Genomic DNA, 26,713 nt, shown 5'->3' with positions numbered 1-26,713 from the left:
CTTCTCCAATTTTCTCCCTTTCTCTTCAGAAGAGGCTGGTTCTTCGGCGAGTACTGCAGCCCTCTACTATACCACCTAGGTGGTCTTCGTTAAAACGTGAGGGAGCAATTTTATCTTAATTTACCAGCTCGGGAGCACATGGGATCAGGTGGAATGCTGATTTTACACCCACCCAATATTGTTTGTTGGCCTTCAATGGAGAGAAATATTGTGGGGGTGGAAACCCAACATTGTACCCAATCCCATCAGTTTCCTCACTGTCAAGTTAAAGGTTAAAATTTCTCCCTGAGTGCCAGCAGGCAAGTTGACCCAGTTGGATGTTACGACCAAGCTGAGTTCTGTCCATAACCCTAGCCACACCTACGCTTTCCAGCAGCAGTCACTGTCTGTCAATCAGGGGACTGTGATTTTCATTCTCAATTGTATTGATCTCTTTTACCCAGCCAGCTTTCAGCTGCGTGCTCGACATTTAGTGTCATTGCTTCCACCATTTTCTGTTTTCAGATCCACTATTGTTTGGTGGACCATTCCAAATAATACTCATCCTTTCACACCCATGCTTCTGAGTCAGAAGGTCGTGAACTCAAGTCCCACTCCAGAGCACAAAATCCAGGTGGTACCAAGGGAGTGCTGCACTGTCAGAGGTGTTGTCTTTCAGAGAAGATGTTAAACCAAAGACTCTGCAGTAAGGTGGACAAAAATGATCCACGCAAAGGGTGATAGAAGTTTGGAACTCTCTTCCACAAACAGCAAGTAGTGCTAGATAATTGTTAAATTTAAAACCAGGATTGAGAGATTTTCGTTAGCTAAAGGAATTATGGTAAACAAAAGCAAAATACTGTAGATGCTGGAAATATGAACTAAAAATAAAATATGCTGGAAATACTCGGCAGGTCAGGCAGCATCTGTGGAGAAATAAATAGCGTTAACCTTTCAGGTTGATGCCTTTTCATCAGATGAAGTAAATGGGGCAAAGGCAGGTATCTGGAGTTAAGTCACAGATCAGCCCCAATCTCATCGAATGGCAAAACAGCCTTCTCCTGTTCCTATTCCTATGTTGTTATTCCATGCTACTGTTTTGAAGAAAAGAAGAGTTTGCCCCAGTATCCTGGTCAAGATTTATCCCTCAACCAACACTAAAAGTGGTAATCTGGTCATTATCTCATTGTTATTTGTGGGACCATGCTGTGCACAAATTGGCTGCCATGTTTCTTACTTTACAATAGTGACCACACTTCAAAAGTGCATAATTTGTGTAAAACTGCTTTGGAAGGTTTTGAAAGGTGCTGTATAAATACAAGTTTTTTTTTACCTGAAGGCACCGCTGTAGCTGTAGTACCTCTCATTGCTGTTGGCCACACACCTGTCTGTTGGCGGCATTGTACCTTGACCTTGACTACCGATACACAGAGAGCACAGCTTGGGGTGCAGGGCAGCATTCGCTCCAGGGGCACAGCTCTCACTGAAATATGTCGCTAATTCAAAAAGAAAAGAGATATTAATTTAACTGCCAGATTCTGAGGCACTAAAGCAAGTTTAAAACATTGCTGATTGCTGTGTAATACCATGCAGTCTGCAACAGTTTGAGCCCAACATTAGTCCACTTCAATCACTGCTACCACAAATCAATCAGATAATTGGGAAAAAATATTTCAAACATTTGTTAGTCAGGTTGGTTTCTGGTAACACTTTCCTTTAATCCTCTTCCCAGGGCAGTTAACCCACGCTGCTTAGCACTGCTCCCTACCAGAATCCTCTCCCAGCCTCTGCTCCAGCACCATCCTGGAACTCCCTTCCTAACAGCACTGTGGGTGTACCTACACCACATGGGCTGCAGCGGTTCAAGAAGGCAGCTCACCACCACCTTCTCAAGGGAAATTAAGGATGGGCAATAAATGCTGGCCCGGCCAGCAAAGCCCACATCCTATGAAATGAATAGTAAAAAAAAACATCTTGAGTCCTCTTGCTCTCTTCTTCCCTTCTGGAGAAGAGTCCCACTTTCCACAGTTTCCAGGTCCTTTCTTCCTCCTCCAGACATGCTCTCCAGAAGCACATTGGATGTTTCTGTAGGCCAGAGGGTAAATTTTGAGTGCCTGGACAGGTTGAATCCTTCAAAGCATTATAAACATCCTGGGGATTACCATTGACTGCCCTTGACAACAAGGTAGCATTTGACCGAGTGTGGCATCAAGGAGCCCTAGCAAAACTGGAGTCAATGGGAATCGGGGGAAAACTCTCCACTGGTTGGAGTCATACCTAGCACAAAGGAAGATGGTTGTGGCTGTTGGATCTCAGTTATTTCAGCTCCAGGGCATCACAGCAGGATTTCCTCAGGGTAGTGTCCTTGGCCCAACCATCTTCAGCTGCTTCATCAATGACCTTCCTTCCATCATAAAGTCAGAAATGGGGATGTTCGCTGATGATTGCACAATGTTCAGCACCATTCACGACTCCTTTGATACTGAAGTAGTCCATATCCAAATGCAGCAAGACCTGGACAATATCCAGGCTTGGGCTGACAAGTGGCAAGTAACATTCGCGCCACACAAGTGCTAGTCTTAGTTGTAGGAGGCAGAGGGTGATGACAGAAGGATGATTTAGTGACTGGAAGCCAGTGTCCAGTAGAGTACCACAGGGGATCTGTGCTCAGTCCCCTATTATTTGTCATTTATATACACGACATAGATGACTATGTTGGGGGTAGGATTAGAAAGTTTGTGGATGACACAAAGATTGGCCGGGTGGTTAACAGTGAGGTTGAGTGTCTTGGGCTACTTGAAGATATAGATGGGATGGTCAAATGGGAAGAGAAGTGGCAGATGGAATTTAACCCTGAAAAGTGTGAGGTGATACACTTTGGAAGGAGTAATTTGACAAGGAAATATTCAATGAACGGCATGACACTAGGAAGTTCTGAGGAACAAAGGGACCTTGGCGTGTGTGTCCATAGAGATTGCACCGGACGGGGTGCAGAGGAGATTCACCAGGATGTTGCCTGGGATGAAACATTTAAGTTATGAAGAGAGGTTGGATAGACTTGGATTGTTTTTGTTGGAGCAGAGAAGACTGAGGGGTGACCTGATCGAGGTGTACAAGATTATGAGGGGCATGGACAGGGTGGATAGGGAGCATCTGTTCCCCTTAGTTGAAGGGTCAGTCACAAGGGGGCATAAGTTCAAGGTGAGGGGCAGGAGGTTTAGGGGGGATGTGAGGAAAAACTTTTCTACCCAGGGGGTGGTGATGGTCTAGAATGCACTGCCTGGGAGGGTGGTGGAGGCGGGTTGCCTCACATCCTTTAAAAAGTACCTGGATGAGCACTTGGCACGTCATAACATTCAAGGGTCTGGGCCAAGCGCTGGTAAATGGGATTAGGTAGGTAGGTCAGGTGTTTCTCACATGTCGGTGCAGACTCGATGGGCCAAAGGGCCTCTTCTGCACTGTGATTCTGTGATAGGCAATGACCATCTCCAACAAGACAGAATTTAACCATCGCCCCTTGTCGTTCAATGGCACTATCATCACAGAATCCTCCACTATCAACATCTTAGGGGTTACCATTGATCAGAAAGTGAACTGGATTAGCATTATAAATACTGTGGCTATAAGAGCTGCTCAGAGGCTAGGAATCATGTGATGAGTAACTCACCTCCTGACTCCCCAAAGCCTGACAAGGCACAAGTCAGGAGTGTGATGGAATGCTCCCCGCTTGCCAGGATGAGTGCAGCTCCCACAATGCTCAAGAAGCTTGACACCATCCAGGACAAAGCAGCCCACTTGATTGGCACCACATCCACAAACATTCATTCCCTCCACCACCGATGCACAGTAGCAGCAGTGTGTACCATCTACAAGATGCACTGCAGGAATTCACCAAGGCTCCTTAGACATCATCTTCAAAACCCACAACCACTACCATCTAGAAGGACAGGGGCAGTGGGTAGATGGGAACACCACCACCTGGAAGCTCCCCTCCAAGTTACACGCCATCCTGACTTGGAAATATATCGCCGTTCCTTCACTGTCGCTGGGTCAAAATCCTGGAACTCCGTTCCTAACAGCACTGTGGGTGTATCTACGCCACAGGGACTGCAGCATAAGAACATATGAACGTAAGAAATAGGAACAGGAGTAGGCCATTCGGCCCCTCAAGCCTGCCCCGCCATTCAATAAGATCATGGCTGATGTGCCCCAGACCTCAACTCCCCTTTCGTGCCATCTCCTCATGGCCCTCAACTCCCCAATAATTCAGAAATCTATCTACCTCCTCTTTAAATACTTTCAGTGATCTAGCCTCCACAACTCTCTGGGGTAGAGAATTCCAGACATTCACTATCCTCTGAGAGAAGAAATTCCTTTGCATCTCAGTTTTAAATGAGTGTCCCCTTATTCTGTAGCTACGCCCCCTAGTTCGAGATTCCCCCACTAGTGGAAACATCTCATCATTTACCCTGTCTAGCCCCCTCAGAATCTTGTGTGTTTCAGTAAGATCACCCCTCATTCTTCTAAACTCTAATGAATAAAGGCCTAACCTGTTTAGCCGTTCTTGATAAGTCAACCCTTTCATCTCAGGAATCAGCCTAGTGAATCTCTTTTGAACTGCCTCCAATGCCAGTATATCCTTTCTTAAATACGGTGACCAAAACTGTACACAGTACTCCAGGTGCAGCCTCACCAACACCCTGTACAGTTGTAACAAGACTTCCCTATTTTTAAACTCCAACCCCCTAGCAATACAGGCCAAAATTCCATTTGCCTTCTTAGTTACTTGCTGCACCTGCATGCTAACTTTTTGTGTTTCATGCACAAGAACACCCAGATCCCTCTGTGCTGCACTTCTTTGGAGTCTCTCTCCATTTAAATAATTGTCTGCCTTTTGATTTTTCCTACCAATGTGTGACCTCACACTTTCTTACATTAAACTCCATGTGCCAAGTTTTTGCCCACTCATTCAACCTGTCTATATCCCCTTGCAGATTCCTTATGTCCTCATCACAACATGCCCTCCCAACTATTTTTGTATCATCAGCAAATTTGGATACATTACACTCTGCCCCCTCCTCCAAGTCATTAATATAGATAGTAAATAATTGAGGCCCTAGGACTGATCCTTGTGGCACTCCACTAGTTACGTCTTTCCAGATGTAACCAGAAAAAGACCCATTAATCCTGACTCTCTGCCTTCTGTGTGTTAACCAATCCTCAATCCATGCATTACCCCCAATACTGTGAGCTCCTATCTTGTGCAATAACCTTTTATGTAGCTCCTTATCGAATGCCTTCTGGAAATCCAAATACACTACATCTGTAAGTTCCCCTTTATCAACTCTACTTGTTATATCCTCAAAGAACTCTAGCAACTTTGTCAAACATGATTTCCCTTTCACAAAACCATGTTAACTCTGTTTGCTTGTGTTAAGCTTTTCTAAATGTCCTATTTCTTCCTTAATAATGCACTCTAGCATTTTCCCAACGACAGATGTTAGGCTGACTGGCCTATAATTTCCTGCTTTTTGTCTCCCATCCCCTTCTTGAGGAGTGTCACATTAGCAGTTTTCCAATCTGCTGGGACCCTCCCGGAATCCAGTGAGTTCTGGAATATTTCGACCAATGTCTCCACTATCTCTGCAGCCACTTCCTTTAAAACCCTTGGATGTAGGCCATCAGGTCCTGGCAATTTGTCTGCCTTTAGTCCCATTAGTTTGTCAAATACTTTGTCCCTCATGATAGAGACTGCTACAAGAGCTTTCCTCCCATTAGCTCCTTGCTTATCTGATATTTTTGGAATGTTTACAGTGTCCTCCACCGTGAAGACCGATGCAAAATATTGGTTTAAATTATCTGCCATTTCCCTGTTCCCCATTATCAATTCTCCAGTCGCATCCTCCAAGGGTCCCATGCTCACTTTAGCTACCCTCTTTCTTTTTATATATCTGTAGAAGCCCTTACTGTTTGTTTTTATATTTCTTGCCAATTTACTTTCATAATCAATTTTCTCCCTCTCTATTTGCTTTTTAGACATCCGCTGCTGGTTCCTAAAAAATTCCCAATCCTCTGGCCTACCACTAGTTTTCACCGCTTTGTGTGGCTTAGTTTTTGATTGGATAATCTCCTTGACCACCTTTGTTAACCACGGGTAGTTCATCCTTCTCATCGAGTCTTTCTTTTTGACCGAGATAAATTTTTGCTGAGTGTTATGAAATATCTGCTTAAATGTCTGCCACTGCTCATCCACTGACCTTCCCCTTAGTCTATTTTCCCAGCCCACTTTAGACAACTCTTTCTTCATAACTCTGTAATTGCCCTTATTTAAGTTGAGGACACTGGTCCAAGAAGGCAACTCACCACCACCTTCTCAAGGGCAACTAGGGATGGGCAATAAATGCTGGCCCAGCCAGTGAAGCCCACATCCTGTGAATGAATAAATAAAACTATGTGTTGCTCCAGCTGCATTAAAGATTAAAGCAGGGAAGCAGAAGCATTGCAACTTGGGAAATCAAGTCCCAGCACTAAGTTGACCCTCTTAAACCTCATGGGCATGATTTTTCACTCAGCAGACAAGCATGCGCATGACCCGCTCGAGTGTAAGACGATGCACGATGACGTCAGACGAGTGTCCTGATGTTATCGCGCCCTCGTGCGATATTTTGGTCAGCGGGTGCATGCTGGAGTCGGCAGCACACCCGCCGACAACTAACAGACCTATTGAGGCCATCAAAATCACAATTGAATGCAATTTTTTGCTGCCTATCCAACCTCATGGTTGGCGGGCAGGTGAATCAGCTAGGTGGCCTATGGATTTTTTATGAAACCTCATCCATGGGCGGGATGAGTTTTCCAACAGGAATTAAAAATAAAATAAAAATGTTGAACTATCATTTATAAGATGTCCCTGCTCATGTGACAGAGTCACACGAGGGGACATCTTTTTACCATTTGTAAAATCTTTATTTGCGTTTTTAAAAGTCTTCAGCTCCCTAAGGCAGCTTTCAACGCATACACCCGCACGCACGCGCAAACTTCAGCGCTCGCCCTCCTCCCACCCCCACCCTGGCAGCGCTGAGCCTTTCAGTGCGTCTTTCACGCTGGCTGCCCGTGAATTGACCAGCCAACGTGAAATCGATATCAGGGCCCGATCGCGGGCGGCTTCGCAGCCACTCCCGGACTCGCCTACCGCGCCCGCCCAACAAGGTAAAAATCCTACCCCATGTTTTAATTGTGCCTCCATTGGAATTCAATATGAACAAGCATGAGGCCTTCCACTTTGAACCCAAAAAAAGATAGATTGGAGTATTAACAAAATGATGAATAATTAGGAACTGTAGGAGAGCAAAGAGATTTTAGAGCCAACTGCACAATTATTTAAAAGCACAAGACAGGTTCAAAAAGCAATCAAAATGGCTCATGGTCAGCCTTATCTCAAGGTGACTGGATTGCCAATGGGAGAATGGTATACTTCAGTTGTATAGTGTTGGTCAGATCCTAACTGGAGTGTTCTGTTTTGAGAACCGCACCATAGGAAAGATATATTGACTTTGAAGGGGAAATAGCACAGATTCACCAAAATGATATTTGGAGTTAGAAGGTAAACTATGAGGGTAAATTGCATGTTCTATGCTTGTGTTCCCTTGCATATAGATTGAGAGGTGATCTAATTGAGGTGTTCGAGATTATTAAAAGATTTGACATGGTTGATTGAGAAATGGCCCAGTCAAGATGGATAAAATGTTAAAGGAATTCAAGATATGGAACACAGGCAGGAAATGGAGATATCACAGATCAATCATTATCTAATTGAATGAGAGTAGACTCATTTGGTGGAATTGCCTATTCCTATTTCAAATGGCCCTAAGCTTGGAATGCATCCTTACTCCCCAATCACAAAGGTCAATATTAATCAAACTCTACTCCCTGTCCCTGCCTGCCTCACACTTTTCACTCTTGGGTCTTTCACTGCTCTTGTATTGCTGCATCCTTAGATCCAATGGGATTCCTGCTCCAGGCTGAGTTGATAGTTTGTCTGTCAGCTGCAGTTCCCAGATGGGAAGATGCTGCTCCCTCCCAGCCCAGTCCCTCAATTCCTAGTGTCTCATAGTAGTAAACAATTGTAGCACCTTCAGGATAACCTTGTCCTCACCCAGTCCTGGCCTAGATGGCCCGTCTCTGACCAGGCACATTTTGACTTTCACCATACTGTGTGCCCTGGGTTTCGAATTGTAAAAGATACAGATTCAGTAGATGCAGCCAGTAGGAAGCATACAGGAGAGAGAAGATAACAAAAAGGCAAGCTTCCGTGGAGTGTGTGAAAATGAATTAAAGAGAAACAATCTTCAGCATCACCTCCTAAACCTATGACCTGCAAGACCTAGAAGGACAAGGGCAGCAAGTGAATGGGAACACCACCACCTGCAAGATCCCTCCAAGTCACTTCTGACTTTGACACGTTTACTGTCCACGTATCACCACTGGGTCAAATTCCTGGAGCTCCCTGTCTAACAGCACGAGCAAGAGGCAAGCATGGAGAGAGAATGGTTACTTTTAACTTTAACCTGGAATAATTTAACAGGAGAAACATTAGCTCAAGCAGCATGTGCAACCACACTTACAATTATAAATGTCACAAGCCCTGATTTTTCCCTGCGCAATCAGGAGCCCCATGGGCACGTTCCAGCCAGCAGTCCGCCCGACAGCTGTGTGGCAGGATTTCTTCCCTCTCAGCTTTTCCCAGTTCAGTTGTGGATCCTTTACAACTGCCACAGCAAAGTAGGAGGCTGTAGGAAGAATACAAACAATGTCACGTTTTTACTGGAAAAGAGGATAAATATTTGAAGCAACATTCAGTTCAGTGGGAAGACAGCAGAGCAACGGGTTGGTTTTAGATTATTCTAACACAGACACAGTGTGCTAAATGGCTTCTGAAGCAGAAGGTTAGCAGGTGTTGGGGGTAGACTCAAGACCCACTCAAGGATTTGAACACATTATGGGCCCGATTTTAACTCTGTGCAAGAGAGTGAGTTTTGATTAAGTTACAATCGCCCCTAAGTTTGTTCAGTTCAGTACTTGATCTGTTTTGCAAAATTAGCATAGATCTTAACATTCTGATGCTTCTGCTCAGTGCAAGGACATCCTCCACCCCTCCCCACTTCCGCCTGTCTCCCTGATTCAGAATTAGAGTAATTTAAGCAATTTCGATGAACCTCACTTGGCTTGGGTATCCCGGAGAAGGAGAATGTGATGTGCAGAGTAGAGTTTAAAAGAGGGAGACTGCAATGGTAAAGAGTGGGGCAAATGAGAATGCCTTCAGGATATCTCAGAGATCTCTGTGCTGCTGGTAAAACATTTTACAAGACTGTTCACAATTTCTATATTGGCGCAGGCTTTTTTTTGCCTTTAAAATGCTAATCGCATTTTCTCCACTTGTAACAACACTGGGTGCCAATGGTTGCATAGATGTGTCTGGAACTCAGCATTGTTATGATTCAACTGATCTTTTTTTTTCTTTATTCTTTCCTGGGATATATGGGCATCACTGGCAGGCCAGCATTTGTTGCCCATTCCTAATTGCCCTTGAAATGAGTGGCTTGGTAGGGCATTTAAGAAGGCAGTTAAGAGTCAATCACATTGCTGTGGGTCTGGAGTCACATGTAGGCCAGAACAATTAAGGACGGCAGATTTCCTTCCCTAAAGGACATTAGTGAACCAGATGAGTTTATACAACAATCGATGATGTTTTCATGGTACCCATTATTGAGACTAACTTCCAATTCCAGATTTTTAATGCCATAGTGGGATTCAAATCCATGTCCCCAGGACATTAGCCTGGGTCTCCAGATGACTAGTTCAGTGGCATTACCACTGTGCCACCATTTCTCCCATTGATGAATAAAAAGTAAATGAATAACATTTATTGGTAGCTTAGATATTATAATATACTTGCCTATGTGAGGATACATCATTTGTTATCTGCCACTTCTGGTGGTAAATTGAACAGATGTAAAAGTCACCCTGAACTGGCAGAAAAGGTTCATGGTACATTTCCCACCTCTTTCCATCCTCGTTCCACCAACAAAAGAGGAAGGTTGCAATATCTATGCCAATACCATTTTAAGCGGTGGCCTCCCTTGATTGAGATGTTTAGCTGTGGCCTTGTTTGCCACCTTTCAAGATCGTTTGTCAAGGAGTAGCTCTGGGCTCTGAAGAAGTTCAGGCTCTCCTGGTGCCTTGGCCAACATTGTTCTCTCAGTCACTTACACCAAGCATTCACATAACTGCTATTTGTGACATTTTCCTTTGTGTAAAATGGTGACCTACCCCAAGAACTGTGACTGCCCTTCAAAGTAATTCATGGGATATGGAGCATTTTCCAAAAGTTGCGATAAATGCAATTCTTTTTTCCTCCCTTTCCTCAGCACATTTGAGGAATTATACCTGTTCTGTCTGATACAGTACCATCTTGGGTGGGTTTTTAGCCACTTCACTTTCAGAGATCTGGCAAGACTATTGCTCACAATGGTTTGGCTGAAGAACATTGAACCAAGATCCTGCAATTAGATTTTAGTCCCTATCCAACAGATCTATATTCTGTTTTACTTTGTTCCCAAATCCCAGAGGAAACTTGAGGTTGACCTGCATCTTAAGCCACCTCCACCTCTTTTGCTTATTCCCGAGGAGCTTGATCCAGATTCACCTTTGGGAGATAAAGCACTCTGTGTCTAGAATGAGCCTTCTCTAGCATGAGAAGATGTTCCATTCAATTGCCTTTCCAGCATTGGACCAAGGTTGCATTTTCCTAACGGACTGCATTGCCAGGTACCAACATAGCACTGTTTCAAAGGAAATGTGTGCAGCTCATTGGCAGCTAAGTGCATGGCAATGTTTTAAGCGGGGTGGAGTGGAGGTCATCAAGTTAGTGAGATTTTCCTGAGAAGTAAAGGTTTAAACACTTACGTATTTTGCTGTTCACTGTTGTGGATTTGCATGGTTCAAGATCAGCTATGGGAAGAGAGAAAGAAAATTAATTTTAAACATTGATTAGATCCTTGAACCCTCCTTACATAAAGAAGCAGGCAAAGAACTTCAATCCATGGATTTTCCAGTATGTGCTGCGGCCAGGCAATCCAACATGATCCAGGAAAATCTCCCCGAGGAGTTGTCTCTGATCATTACACTTCTAGATCAAATGAATTTGAGATAAACCCTTTGGGCTTTCATATATATTATGGCTTTATAAAATGTGAGAGCTCCTGAAGCTCCATTTAAACGGGATGCCCAACCTATTTCTTAGAAGGCTACAGGACATTTCAATGAAATACTATGGGGCCCCAGACATTGCAGAATATTCAGGAATTATATAGGAAAAAATTGGTAACTGAGCAAACCTTTCAGCCCTGAGTATGACATACAGAGTGCACACTGAGGAAGAGGAACGCTGTAGGAGGTCCAAGCCCCAGGCAAGGCCAGACGCAATGTTCCAGGATAGCAGGAAAGCCTGGTGCTGTGTCACTGGACACAGTCCTGCCACTTCAAGAAGCCGGACTGAAATTCAACACACGTGCATGAGACCATTTACTCCTTGTCAAATGTAATGGGCTCTCACGGGGAATGAGCTTTAGTTAGGCCAACTAAGCTCAGATCCAAGTAGCCTCCATGCAAGGACCCTTTCCACATGCTATTTAAATCCCAAATTCTGCAATGATAATAACAATTTGGAACATTGTGAAAGATACTTACATTTGTTATAGTACTCTGCCATGACTGGGACAAGGCCACATTTTCCTCCAACATAGACCTCTCCTCCATCAAAACTTGCTGCATCAGCGTCTCCAAACTGCAACCACAAGATTTAATTAGAGTATCTTTCTCTCTCTATCTCCTTCCTTTCTTCTGCAGCATAAACCCATAGGTTTCTCTCCACACTTGAAGTTAATAATTCATTGTGTACAGTGAGGAATGATCCCAGCCCCCTCCCTCCTGCTATGGGTGTAGCCAGGGATTGCAACTTTCTTCAATTGCCAAGGGATCTCTTGATTTTCCTGAGCTGTTCATTGCTATCAACCACTGAGACTATTCTGAAGCATTCATGAAGTCGAGGCTGTTAGCATCCATAAGATTCTTGTGTAACAAAACAAAGATAATTGAACAAGTTAAGGTTAGGGACCCTCTAGGTACTGTAACCATAACATAACAGGGTTTGATTGTCAGTCTCACCATGAGTAAGAAGACTAGGATTTGAGGTTGTTAATTTTAGGAAGATGGACATTGGAGGAGTGAGGAGATAGTTAATGAGGTTGGACAGGGAATGATTCTTAAAAGAGCAAAGCTTGAAGGGGTGGTGAACCTTGTAGTGCACAATGTAGGGATAAGGAAGTAAATTTATCCACTGCAAATATTTACTTAATTCTTGGAACGGAGGTGATGTTGCCAAGGCTACCTTTATTCGCCGTCCCGAGTTGCCCTGAAGAAGTGAGCCTTCTCCTTGAACCACTTAAAGTCCTTACGGTGATGGTGTTAGGCAACGAATTCCAGAATATTGACCCAGTGATGATGAAGGAATGGCAATATATGTCCAAAGCAGGATGACCACAGTGTGACTTGGAGATGATAGTGTCACCATGACATCATTGCTTTCCTTCTCAGTTGGAGAAGTTGAGGGTGAGGGAGGTGCTGTCAAAGTAACCTCAGTAAGTTTCTGTGGTGTATCCCATACATTGTACATAATGCAGCCCCAGTGTGCTATTGGCAGAGCGGGTTGAATATTGAGTCCATGGATACGAGTGCCAGTCAAGCAAACTGCTTCCTTTGTTGTATTGTTGAAGTATTGAACTTCTTGAGCCACCTATTCAGGCAAGTGGTGAGTAATCCACCACACTCTTACCTGAGATGTAGCTGATGGCAAGGCTTTGAGGAGCCAGGAGGTTAGTCAGTTGTCAGAGGGTACCCAGCCTCTACCCTGTTCTAGTAGCCATGGCACTAATATGCCTGGTTCAATTAAGCTTCTAGTTATTGGACACTGACAAACGGTCATGGACCCAAAACGTTAATTCTGCAGATGCTACCTGACCTGCTGAGTGTGTCCAGTGTTTTCTAAATTTATTCCAGCATTCCTGCATCTACAGCATTTTGCTTTCTGGGACTGAGATGATGGGACTGCGCAGATGGAATTTTACTCTGTATCTAACCTGACAGGACCCCCCCTGCCAGGGTCTAAAGGATAGAAGAATAATCCACTTGTTAACTTTTTAAACACAACATTCAATCAGCCCCCTAGAAAAGTGATGTATAACACTGCTGTCATTTACCATAATCTTTTTGATGCAGTCTTCAGCGCTGAGACCCATAATGCAATTTACTGCCCCCCAGCTGTTACACTTCTGTTGTTCAAGGTTGCCAGTAGTACACCAGCGTATCTTACGAGGATTCAAGGCACTGTTTTTCTCTGCAATATAAACATTTTGAATGGGTTGTTATCCTTTTTTAGTAAATTATAATTTACAGGCAGGAGCAGCCTTTCAATTTGTGAGTCCCTGTTGGAACAATAGCCGCAATTTTCCAGCCCCTCATGCTGGCCAGGTCTTCCGGACCCGTCGATGTGAACGGAGATTTCATTGGCTCACCGGCCCTGCCGCGGGGAAATCTGCTGCGGTGGGGGATGGGGTGGGGTGGGGGGAGGGGGGCTGGAAAATTTCGGCCTGTGTGTAATAACTGCACAAATTTACAAATTCGGAGCTCCAGCATCCTACAATACGGTGACGGAACATCATTGTGTCCCAGTAGCCCCATTGGTAAAAGTCACCATGGAATTGGTTATACAGGGTAGAAGATCCCAGATTTCACTATGCAGGGTTAGGAACATCAGAGTTGCTAGATGAGAAGAGACCAAAGTCTTTCTAGTTCACCTCCCAGATGATGCAACAACAATGGAGTTGTTGACTAATCATGGGAATTAACCTCTACAATTAGTCTACAACAGATCCTAACATGAGGCAAAGCAAACCCCAGTGAAGATCTTTAAGAACCATTAGTCCAAAGTCACTTACATTGCTAAACATTCTCCGCTTACCACATCACGCCTCAGATTACTCATACACTAAACCGCAAAATGTTATTATCTTGGTTCTTTAGTCTGGATAGCAGATGGGGTACAATATTGGTTTCAGCACCCATGTACTAGGCAGATGAAAAATCAGCGGAGGTTTTCCCACCAGGTCACTGACCAGAGATCCTTGTTGGTATCAAGTACAGTGTTGCTTTTATGCCCTCTCTGATTTTACTCTTCATTGAAAACAAATTGCAAAAAGACCTTTTTCTCCCCGTCGAGAGGGTTAAGCGTGGGTGGGCGCGCAGCCGATCGCCGCCTGCACACATCTGCGCGCCGCCATTTTACATGGGTGGGTCAATTAAGGCCCGTCCAGCGTGACGCGCGCTCGGAAGCGCTGTGCACTCCCTATGTGGGCGGGGGAGAGTAGGCTGAGTCTGAGCTTCCGCTCTTTCGGACGCACGCCCGTTGTCACCGCACGTCATTTTACGCGTCAACGAGCGGGCCCTGGCCCCCGGTCACCAAGCCGAAGATTCTGGCCCTGGACAAGACAGGAAAAACCAATTGATATGCAACAAACAGAAAATGGACTTTAAAAAAATCAACAATTCACAATAATTTATGCAGTTCACAGACCTGATGTTAATGGAACTCAGCATTGGAGTCTCCCTCGATAACTTATTCCCAATTCCCAGCTACTATGGGGAGAGAGTGTCCCTGCCTCTGAGCTAGAAGCTCCAGGTTTGAGTACAATCCAGGACTTGATGGCCAAGGAAGGTGCATTCATAACATGGCCAAATAGGTTGAGTATCAGCCTCCAAATCCTTCCAATACAAGCCAATGACAGGCAGGTGGGAGGTTTCTGGTCAGCCATGTAATGGAAAGAATGTTGGAGCCTCTACTATCACTATCCATAGCTCCGGCTACAACATGTATGTAAAAGTGCATGTTGCCACAAGAACTCAGATTGCCTTTGTGAACTGAAACACGCCACCCACCGCTACCTGCTACTATGATGGTGCTATCCTAAAACAAATGTTGGAGATTAAAGGGGAACAGTTGTGATCATGTTTTCAGAAAACAATGGTTTGTGTTTGACCTAAGACTTCTGTACACGATCAGTATGGTAAATGTACCCAGTTTTCCTTTCTCCATACTTAATGAGGATTGGAAGACTGAGGCTGGTTATAGTTCAAAAAATTATTGCAGTCCCCAATGAAAGTCTAGGTGGCACTTAAAAAAATCTAAATCAAAGTTTCTTTATTTGTTTAAAAACAAACTGAGTTCTGACATACTTACACCGTATGACTGATGTCAGCACTGTACGTGTAGTGGGCAGGATGTGTGTAATGATGGACAGTGATACTCATGGCTCTGGGGAGGCGCCAGCGCAACATGCCCCGCCCAAAATCCCAAGAATGGGCATCCTCCACTACATTGTGAAATCTTCCCTTGATCCCTAGTCATGTGGAGGATGCCAGCAGCCACATCCTAGCACTTGCACTAGGAGATCACCCCGCGGATTCCCAAGGCCAGGATTTTTACTATTAATCTTCATCAAAACAAATGCCTACCACTTGTAAGAGACTGTATAGCATTTGCATATTCAACTCCAAGATACAGAAGGGAATCCATCCCACTGGGGAGCTGAATGAGGTTCTCTGTTGAATCTTTAAACATCAAGTCCTTTTCTTCATAATTTGTTGAATCGAAGATATTGAAAGACATTTGACTCAACGGCCCAGATAATTCCTGGAAAACAGATTCACAAACTAAGTGGTGCTTGTATAAAGCCTCTTCAAACACATGCATTAAACTGATTTTTAAAATCTAGCAGGAGTACTTCATCCTGCCATATTTTCAATGCTATAATATTGTACCAACACTTAGAGGCATCTGATATTGAGTATCTTCTGCAAATTAGGCCCTACTAAGATCCAAACATTCTCCTGGTTGACAACAAAGATCCCCAATCCATAAGTAAGATAAAAACATTAAATCAGAAAATCTGAAAAAAGGAAACAGAAAATGCTGGAAACAAACAATGGGCAGAATTTTCCCGTTGACGTGTGGGGGCAGGCCCCTCATGCCGATGCGTAAAATGACACGCGGTGATGTCGGGCAAGCGTCCCGATGTCACCGGGCGCCATCGCGATATTTCGGTGGGCGGGCACGCGATGATCTCCGATGCGCGCCCGCCATTAATTAACGGGCCACTTAAGGCCCTTGAGGCACCAATCGACGGCGATTTTTTGGAGCCTGTGTGACCTTTAGGTTGGCGCACTGGCGCAACGGGCAGGTGGGTAGGAGACTTTTGTATAAACCTCATCCACAGGTGGGATAAGAGGGTTCACTGGGGTCGCGAATGTGCTCTGTCAGGCGTTTAATTTTGAAAGTTACTGATACTTGCCTGTGTGAGCAGGAATAATTCAAAACTCATACCAGATGTTTGGACAGGACTCTCAACCTTCAGGTCAGGATTCTACAGTGAAGATCCTTTTTGGGGCCTGCAGGTTTCAGGAAGCCTTCCCTTAGCCCGGGAATGGGAGTTGTGGTCTCTACTGGAGACACCTCCTCTGAGGGGGAAGGGAGGGCCAGAAGGGGGAGGAGGCCAGGCGTTCACATTCAGCCTCCAGGGGAGCCACATTTGGGAGGAGAGGCGCAGGCACAAGGGGCATAGGGCCAACAGGGAGTCTAAGGCATAAGGGGCTGCAGAAGATGCCACTATCCTGCTGCCAGGGTTTACAGACAGCGCAGCAGCTACTTCAATATGCCTGAGTTGCAGTGCCGAAGGAGGGAGACAGTAACCTCCATCTGTCAGATGGTCCCTGAAATCTGCGCTGTGTGGGTGGGCACCCCATGCCAGTGGCTCTAAATGTCACAGCTGCCCTCAACTTCTATGCCTCTAGCTCTTTCCAGGGGTCAGTGGGTGATCTTTGTGGTGTCTCCCAATCAGCTGTCCACACTTGTGTCAAGTAGGTGACAGACACTCTGTTCAGGTGTGCATTGACATTCATCCACTGCTGCTGGGACCAGGCAAGACAGACAGAGTGAGCCAGAGGCTTTGCTGCGTTTGCTGGCTTCCCCCGTGTCCAGGGTGCTATAGACTTTGCACATGTGGCCATCAAGGCGCCAGCAGGTGAGCCCGGTGCCTTCATCAACAGGAAGGGCTTCCACTCCATGAACGTGCAGATAGTGTGTGATCACAGGATGCTGATTGTACAAGTCTGTGCAAGGTACCCAGGCAGCTCCCATGACGCCTACATCCTCAGACACTCCCAGGTGCCGGGGCTCTTCAGTGCTCCAGCCCGACTGGATGGATGGCTGCTGGGTGACAAGGGCTATCCCCTCAGAAGGTGACTCATGACGCCTCTCTGCCATCCAAGAACAGAAGCTGAGCAGAGGTACAATAGGAGCCAGGGCACCACAAGGGCGATGATAGAGAGAGCTATTGGTCTTCTCAAGATGCGCTTCCAGTGCCTGGACCGTTCGGGGGGTGTACTCCAGTACCCCCCAGATCGTGTGTCGCTGATAGTGGTTGCATGCTGTGCTCTCCACAATCTTGTGCTGGAAAGGGGGGATGCAGAGGACAAAGAAGATATAGACGCAGACAATGAGTCCAGGAGTGAGTCCAAGGATGAGCACGCACAGGGAAATGCTGAGGGGGTAGACGCTGACCTGGGCATACTTCAGGGAGGCAGGGACACCTGGGAGGTTTTAATCCAACAAACCTTCGGCTAGAACACCACAGATGGACCTCCAACACAAGCCTGGTCTGCAGGCTCTATACTCGATACCTGAGTGTTAAATCTACCTGGATAGTAACATTAACTAAGGCCCTTGTCAGTAAAGCTCAGTGTCACACAACTCACTCATAACATCATGGGTAACCATCCACCTGCAGAAGAAAAGAGTCATCCTGAGCCAAAATTTAATGAATTAACAAAACGAAGTTCAGAAAAAAATAAGTATAAATGTTTTGCACATCACACCAACTAATCATGAACTCAAAGCGGGGCAACACAAAAGCACCAGTGAGAAACCCGTGGTGTGCCTAAGGTGCCTTAAATTTACACTTGCGGGTGCTACGTCTGGGTGCTGTCCTCTCGCTGGGAGCGGCTTGTGAGCCAGCCTGCTGACTCTGCTGTCCTGTTGGCCTTGATGACCTTGGTGGGCGTCCTCTGGCCCGTGGAGCCTGTGCTGGCCCCGCCTGGGAGGGAGCGGCCAGTTCCACAACTGGCATCTCTCCCCAATCGCCGCAGCCTCATCGGGTGCAATGGTCACTGGCAGAGGGGTGGAGGAGCTGCTACCCAGAGGAGCCCGCAGAGATGACAGGCAGCTGCTGCGCCGAAGTGAGGTCGCTTCAGACCTCCCTACTCACCGTAGACGGATGTACACCGAGCTGGGAAACTTGGTGACCAGACCATCTCTCACACTGGCACTGACCAGCTGAGGTCAATGCCGGTGTGAGGGCTTGCTGGTCCGAGCGTATCCCCAGGAAGCCCTGATTGTTCTCCTGATGGAGCCTCTCCACGAGAGTCGCCATGGAGGAAGCACAGCGCTCGGACATGAGGTTCATTGCATCAGTGATGCTCTGCCTGGACTCCTCCAGCACAGTGACCATGGCACACATAGCCTCATGTATCTCCGCCAGATCCTCCCGCAGACCCTGCTGGACTTCCAGCGTTTGCTGCCTCAGGGACGATTCCAGAGGCCCATCATCAGCCACCGACTGAGCATGTGCCTGGTCCCCTCCAGTCCTCCGACTGCTGGCGCCATGGGCACTTCATGTCTCCGCCAGCTCCTCCAGTGACTGTGAAGTGCCCTCACTGCTGTGCCCCAGGACACTAGCCGATGATCTAATTCCCACCGAGGTGCTGGTATCTGTGCTGGTGCCTGCCTGGCAGAGATGGTGATGCTGGTGGGTCGTAGACTTCAGGGCCCTCAGGTGTGAGAGGGGGCCCCTGTGCCTCCTCCTCCCTGATCCGCTGATACTGAAAGGAAGAACAAGGACATTTGATTAACGTGGAGACAATGTCAATGTGCATCCCTGTCCCCCGGATCATTATGCGCACATCCTTCCATAAGCAATGCTGAAGCCATGTTGCAAACTTCAATCACTGAGCATTCAGCAGTGTCATGGCTGCTGGGAGAACAATGCTGACCTCAGTGCTGGGCTAACATACCTCCCCGTGGCACCCCAGCCTCACCGACACCGGTGGACCTGGGCACATGGTGCCACCCCAGATTGAGGCCCTCTTGCCCGAACCTGGAATTGATGTCCAACTGGGCCGGCCCTCCGCCAGTCCTCACCCGCTCGGCGGCATTATGAGCATTCTTCTCCTGAAAAGGAGAAAAGAGCATTGATTAGTGCAACATGTACCTAGAATCTCTTCGCTGCCATCCTTCCCCAGCCAGAGTGGGAGATTGCAGGGCTCCGGTGTCTCCTAACCCCGGTGCTGCCGCACACTCACACAAAGGTCTGTCCCCTACACCCACCCCTGCCTTGTCCAAATGCTGCCTACATCACATTTGGCAACACATGGTCTAACCTTGCAAAGCATGTGGAACGCAAAGGGCAGCCGACAGATCGGTGCCCCACCACTTGGAAGCTCCCCTCCCAGTATGTCAACACCCTGGCTTTGACATGTTTTGCAGTTCCAGCACTGCACCTAGGCGCAGATCCTCCAGGCTGCCCCCAAAACAGTAATGTGGGTGTCACTGTACCACATGCTGCGGGGGCAGAACCCATCTCATCTACACCCGCTCAGGGTGACCTAGGCATGGCCAATATCTGCTGGCATGCCCAGCAAGGGAGACATGCCGTCAATGATTCAATGCAGTCACTACTCAGAGTTGGGGGGTAGGGGGAGGGGGTGTGCTGGGGGGGAAAGTCTACCTGCTGGGTTAAGTGACCAATGCCAACATGGTACTCACCCTTCCCAAGCACAAGAGGTCATTGAATCGCTTGCAGCACTGGACCCACGTATGTTGCACCACATCATGGGAGCTGACTATGTCTGCCACCTCCTCCCAGGCACGTTTGGTTTTGCTGGGGGGGCTCCTCCTCCCGTCCCTGGGAACGAGGACCTCCTGCCACACTGCCACCTCCTCCAGGAGGGCAGCAAGGCAATCATCTGAAAAGTGAGGGGCACAGTGGCCCCACTGCCCTACCCTCCTGCCTGGCCTGCTCACCAGCAGCGCTCTGGAGACCCCTTCTGCTGGCCACAATTCAGAGCCTTTGCAAGGCTGCAGGAGGAGCTCTTTTTAAACAGGCCCCCGGGTCGCCATCGGACCCAGTGGTTATTGCAGTCCCGCTGCCGCCTGTGCTCTCCTGTTGCCCTCGGGAGCCGCGTTTCACGCTGGGCGAGCCGTAATTGGCTCGCCCGCGTAAAATGGCGGCGCAGACCCAATTGCGAGCAGCGATCAGGTCTGCACCCACCAGCACCCACACCCACCCGGCCCACCCGACATGGGGACAATTCTCCCCAATAGGTCAGTCAGCAAGTTCAGAGAGAATAGATGTGGACCTTTCATCATCAAAGTTCGTGCCTGCTTTGTGAAGAGTGTATTCTCAGGTCTGAAGCTGGTCTCCGTTAATTATTACAAAATGCAACTTGTCCTATAAATGCTCTGTCACCTTCATCCCATCCCACAACAAGTTACATTTAGATAGTACATTTAACTGTCCCACTTATATCACCGCTGTTTTTGTTACCCTTCATGGAATGGCATCTGTCAGCTCATTGATTTCAGAATCCTCATCCTCTTTTACTGACAGCCCTGCCCTTTCCCACCGTCCTTCAGCTCTGTGCTCCAGCAACACTCACCAATCTTCCATCTCTGTCCTTCTTTGTCCACTCTTCCCTGTAAATACGGTGATACAGCCTTGAGCTGTTTTATTCCCACACTCTCGAATGCTCCCCCTGTAAACTTGTCAGCCTTGCTCCTTCTCCACTCCTTCAGACAGACCCTCTTTTATTGATCCTGCCTCCGCCCGTTTCCCCTACCCCTCTCTCAACTCCTGTTCTCAGCTACCATTGCCTACCCTCCCTCCCCCGACCTGCCTCCCATCGACTGTGTCCACCCTCCCCACACTCCCCGCCTGCCCTTAGGCCTATTGAGGCCCTTAAGGTATCCCAGCAACTTTAACTGAATGGGCTGGTGTCAGGCAAGGGGAGTAGCTCCGTTGGGGGAGCCATGTGTATACCGGAGGTGCCCCAACCAAGGTCATACCCCACCTTTAATCAACCCGCCTCCTCCCCCACCCCATGACCGGCCTCTCAAACCTGGCCCCTCAACCCTCTCACTCCCCTCGTTGAAGTTTGCCAGCCAGGCCCCATCGACAGCCCAGATAAACTTCCGGTGCAATGTCCATTCACTCTTCTTCTTCGGGGACTGGCTGTAGTCCCAGCAAAGGCCACCGTTCAAACCTGGTGCTGCTGGGACCACAGAGCCAACCGATTTGCCAGCAGCTCTCTAAGGCAGATGGGGGTGGAGTCCTCCCTCAGCCAATTAGCGGCCCGCTGAATGTTAAATGGCTGCAAAGCAGCCAGTATGGGCAGGGATGCATTCCCCACATGGCGGGGCAGGAAACCCCGGCAGCCGAGAAATCCTGCACATAGAAAATTTATGGCACAGAAAGAGGCCATTCGGCCCATTGTGCCTGTGCTGCCCGAGAAATAGAAAGTAAATGGAATTGGCATAAATAACTCTGCTATGCAGTTACGTCTGGGACAGAAATGATGGGCTGAAGTTTTTACAATTCCGCGATCTTTATCAAAGGCTTTTTTGAAGGGTCCAGCCACATTGTTGGGAGTAGGAGTCATTCTTTCTTTTCAGCGTTAGCTGCACTGAATCTGACCTAAGACTGGTGCTGACACTGATGGACAAGTTCAATACTCCAGCCTGCAGATGCCATTCATCTCTTGGTCATACCTGAGCTCTTGAAAGGAATCTCCAAATCGCCTCATTCTTCTCATCATTAACAGCCCCGCTTCTCACCACCACAGCATGAGCTGGCACTTTTGCCCAATAACATTCCTTGTATTTTTCAATTGGCTTCCTGGTACCATCTAGGCACAGGAGCTCATAGTTGTTTCTCTCAGCGGCTGGGAACAAGAATGCAGAAAGATAAATTATCAGGCAGATTTGTGCGTTACACCCAACCCCTTGTTCCAGTCACAACACAGGAAATCCGAGTTGTTTATCAGAGTTGGGTAAATATAGTGACCCAATACACTAACACAGTCACAGGCACAACATGCTGACACAGTCAGAGCCAACACACAGACACAACACACTGACACAGTCACAGGCCCAATGCACTGACACAATCATAGAACCAACACACTGACACAGTCAGAGCCAACACACTGACAGTCACAGAGCCAACCCATTAACACAGTCACAGACCCAGTCGCAGAAACAACACACTGACACAGTTATAGACAAAACACACTGACACATTCAGAGAAACAATGCACCAACACATTGACAGTCACAGAGCCAACACACTGATGCAGTCACAGACCCAGTCACAGAAATAACACAATGACACAGTCAGAGCCAACACACTGACACAGGTACAGGCCCAACACACTGACAGAGTTACAGATCCAGCACACTGACACAGTCACAGATCCAATGCAATGATACAGTCACAGGCCCAAAGCAACCTGTACAAGGATAGAATCGGCCTTCAGGAGACAAGGCAGCATGTGGACCTCTGTTACAGTGGGGAGCGGTGGGTGAATGGAGTCCCCTACTTTCATGACCCATTTCACTATTACCCCTCTCATGGGCCAACCACACTTCACTGCCACCAGAGCTGGAGAACACTTTGGTGCAGATCAGTGTGTCCTGTAAGGCAAAGGTCTGTCAAGCTATTTAAGATGGCATACATTTTGGGATCCAGAGTCTGTATGGCTATGGTCAAGGCTTCCTACATACCTCCCCCACTCGCCTCCCCTTCCAACTCAGTGACCAGTCTTTGTTTAGCCACCAGCTGTAAAGCACTCTTTTCCTGAGAGAAGAGCTCTAAATATGTGTTGTACAGGTTCGCCTACCTGGCACTGTAGTATGTTTCACAAAGGCCACTTCTCCAGCACCATCCTTCAAACATCTAGAAAGATATAATCACACCAACCAGTTTACCAAACATTGCCAAACTCCCCACTGTACAATGAATAATTTGCCCATGACTGTCAACATACCCATGCTGCACCACAGCAGACCCTCCATTGTACCTTAAACAACATTCACCAAAACAACACCCCCTCCCCACTGTCCTCACACTGACTGCCAAATCAGGTACAACCCGGATTAAGTGCAGGTTAAAGCTCCCTTCGCAGCCTCCCAACAAGTAATCCCAGGTCAGCTCAGCAACAACTGACATTTAAGAAGCATGATTCATGTAGAAAAACGTACCAAGGCATTTCACTGATTGCCAAGGGGAAAAATGGATTCTGAGCCAAAGAGGGAGAGATTGTGGGGTTGGTAGGAAGGGTGGTTGGGTAGGGGGTGTGGTGTGGTGGGTGGGGAGCGGGGCTGGTTGGGTATGGGGTGTGGTGTGGCGGGTGGGGAGTGGGGCTGGTTGGATGGGGGGATGTGGTGTGGTGGGCGGGGAGGGGAGCTGGTTGGGTAGGGGGTGTGGTGTGGTGGGCGGGGAGGGGAGCTGGTTGGGTAGGGGGTGTGGTGTGGTGGGTGGGGATGGGCGCTGGTTGGATGGGCGGGGTGTGGTGTCGCATTTGTCCATGACAGTATAGATAGCAGTGGCCACCACCGGTCCTTGTGAAGATGACATCCCATCTCTACATTGAGCATGCCCTCCATCATGCTGAGTGACGCTATCACCATGTTCAATGGGATAGATTCAGAACAGATCTAACAGCTGAAAACTGGACACGTATGAAGTGCTGTGGGCCATCAGCAGCAGCAGAATTGTTTTCAGCCACAATCTGTAACCTTATGGCCCAACACATCCCTCAGTCTACCAGTACAGGAGATTGTGCTAAAAGCAACACCAGGCATACTTAAAAATGAGATGCCAAGCTCTTGTAGACCACATGCATGCTAAGTAGTGAAAGCAGCATATTATAAATAATTAGGATGAGCAATAAATGATGAGCCTGCTAGCAACACCAATCGCTTTAAGAATGAATCAGAAAAGGAACTTCCAAACAGAGCTAGCAAAATAAAGCTAAGAAACAGAAATTCTGGCTGACCTGTTCTGCCACTGCCCTAGTGGCTTAAGCCTTAGCATCAGTGGACTGTTTATGTTGATGGGTTAGTGATCCCTTTCACTAATGCTTTGTGGGAATGAGTTCAAACCCCACCAAGGCAGCTTGGGGGTCTTTAAATTCAATTAATTAATAAAGCTGGAATACAAAGCTAGTTAGAGTAATGTCAATAGTGAAACTCATGGGCTGTCATCCACAGTGGAAGTGGTATGCTATATTTTGTACTAGGGCAGTTTAAGAGTCAATCAGATTGTTGTGGGTCTGCTGTCACGTGTTGGCCTGCCTGGAGAATGATGGCAAATAGTGAACCAGATAGGTTTTTGCAAAAATCTAATCATTTTACAATCATTATACCCTGTCATTTAACTTTCTGCTCCACTTTCCCTTTCAGTCCTCAGCTTCCTACACAATCCCAATGGAAGCTCGAGGAATGAAACCTCATCTTTCAATTAGGCACTTTACCGCCTTCGGACTCTACATCAATTTAAACAATTTCATTTCATAACCTTTGCCCTCATTTCTTCGGGTAGCAGCTGTTAGTAATGAATCTGCTATTTCCTGTTTACACCTCCTCGACACTATCCATTATTTCTTGTTGCATTACCACCCCACTTTGCCTTGTCCCATCATCTCTTTGCCATTTAATCAACTCTGCCCTTCACCCTATCACAGATCTTCCCTTGTGGTCATCCCTCACCCCCTTTCCTCGCCCTTGTACCTGTTGTAACTCTAACGTTTTCCAGTTCTGATGAAAGGCCATTGACCAGAAATGTTAACTATGTTTCTTGCTCCACAGATGCTGACTGACCTACAGAATATTTTTAGTGTTCTTTGTTTTTATTTTCGATTTCCAGCATCCACGATATTTTGCTTTTATGATATATTTTACTTAAGAGGTTTCCAATACCTAGCAATTTTAAAAGAGATTTGAATTTGTTTCAACTAAGCTAACCCAATAACCAGGGGAATGGAACTTGCTGTATTGAAATGTCTGATGAATCTTGTCTTGTGAAATGAGGAATACGTACTGAAATGCTCCTGAATAACCGTAGTAGGGCTCAACGCGTGATCGCTTGCAGTGATCCCCATCTGTTCCGTTACACAGTGCACACAGCTTAGGGAAGGCCGCGCTGGCACCTGGGACACAGCTGGAGGAGAAGAAATTTTCCACAACTGGGGACAAAATGGAAGCAAACATGCAAGTGAGATTTTGGACTTCATGCATAGCTGAGCAAAATATCAAATGGGAATTGGACGAAACTCCAGCTTTCCACATCTGTAATTCTAGTAGCTTTATAATTGCTCTAACTTATTAACTGCATATTGCAAATGGGAACTTAACCATTACTTCCAGGGTTTTTACGCATCTAGTCTTGCTAAGTCTATTCCACTTATCATGTACATGTGGCATATCTTATCTCGCTTTTATGTTCATCAGAATTAAATGAAATCTATCTTCCAACCAGTTGCACGACCGACCTGAATCCCTCCACAGATTAAACTAAATGCATCTTTGATCTTGACTGTTCTCAATTTTAAGAAAGTTTTTGACAAAAGGAAAACGGCAGCATTTTACCTTTTTCAACAGGGGTCACTACATCCCAAGATGTTAGGTTGTGTTTCAGAATGGTTCCTATTGGGACGATCCAGCCAGCAGATTTACCTAGGCCAGTGTGGCAGGACTTTTTGCCCTCCAGCTGTTTGAACCCGAAGTCACTCCCTTGCCTTACCACTGCTACAGCATAGTAGCAGGAGCCCCCTGTAATATGCAATGCACGATCAGTCATATCAGGACCATTGTTCACACCTGTACAATACTTATAATTTTGTAAATGCAGTGCTAGTGATGGATTGAGGTGTTTGTGGAAGCTTTGAATAAAGCTCTGGAAACAAATTTGATGTGATAATACTGCTCCTGTCTTAAAATATGGTAAACAAGGAATTGATAATAGATTATTGAGATTGAAGTAGAGAGGGGTCTTGTAAAGATTATTGAGATTACTGTAGAAAGCAGTACTGTTCAAGATATTGAGGTGTAGAAGGAGAGGTCAATCACAGATTAAGTCTAGAAAACAACCAGCTGTTGAGGATTTTAGGGGATAAGGGCTATGAACAACTTTTGTGTTAGTATGTTTTGTATACAGCTGCTTTAGTGGGCCCAATAGCCGCACAAAAGCTAAGTGATTTAACATTTAGCGTATGCATGATTAATGTGATCTCTTAGACTGGTTTTGATCGCCTGAAGGGGCTGGAGAGGAATTTTCCAGATTTTGTTTTCCTTCATTGGTTCTGGGATCTTTCCTGTCCCAGAGATTACATGATAGCTGGAGAGTAGGAAGTGTCTCATTATGATACTCCAGCCATCATGAGCACGGGCAGGCCTGACAGGCAAACCGGTCTTTTCTTGCCATCATTTGTGTATGTTTGCATGTGTCCTACA

The 26,713-nt window shown here is 46.7% G+C and overlaps 1 protein-coding gene across 1 annotated transcript in view; it reads right to left on the bottom strand.

Annotated features, from left to right (window-relative positions):
- Positions 1–26,713, bottom strand: part of LOC144694291 (uncharacterized) — a 145,491-nt gene that overhangs the window by 111,383 nt on the left and 7,395 nt on the right. The window contains exons 4-13 of the mRNA XM_078564623.1: positions 25,850–26,032; positions 25,302–25,446; positions 23,101–23,156; positions 21,971–22,143; positions 15,607–15,784; positions 13,296–13,432; positions 11,728–11,824; positions 10,945–10,989; positions 8,604–8,768; positions 1,313–1,475 (exon numbers count right to left, since the gene is read on the bottom strand). Coding sequence (XP_078420749.1) covers positions 1,313–1,475; positions 8,604–8,768; positions 10,945–10,989; positions 11,728–11,824; positions 13,296–13,432; positions 15,607–15,784; positions 21,971–22,143; positions 23,101–23,156; positions 25,302–25,446; positions 25,850–26,032 — 1,342 coding nt within the window. The remainder of the gene's footprint in view (positions 1–1,312; positions 1,476–8,603; positions 8,769–10,944; positions 10,990–11,727; positions 11,825–13,295; positions 13,433–15,606; positions 15,785–21,970; positions 22,144–23,100; positions 23,157–25,301; positions 25,447–25,849; positions 26,033–26,713) is intronic.

This window comes from Cetorhinus maximus, chromosome 19, assembly GCF_964194155.1.
Source record: "Cetorhinus maximus chromosome 19, sCetMax3.hap1.1, whole genome shotgun sequence".
Classification (NCBI taxonomy): Eukaryota; Metazoa; Chordata; class Chondrichthyes; order Lamniformes; family Cetorhinidae; genus Cetorhinus; species Cetorhinus maximus.
This window is presented reverse-complemented; position numbering and strand designations above follow the sequence as displayed.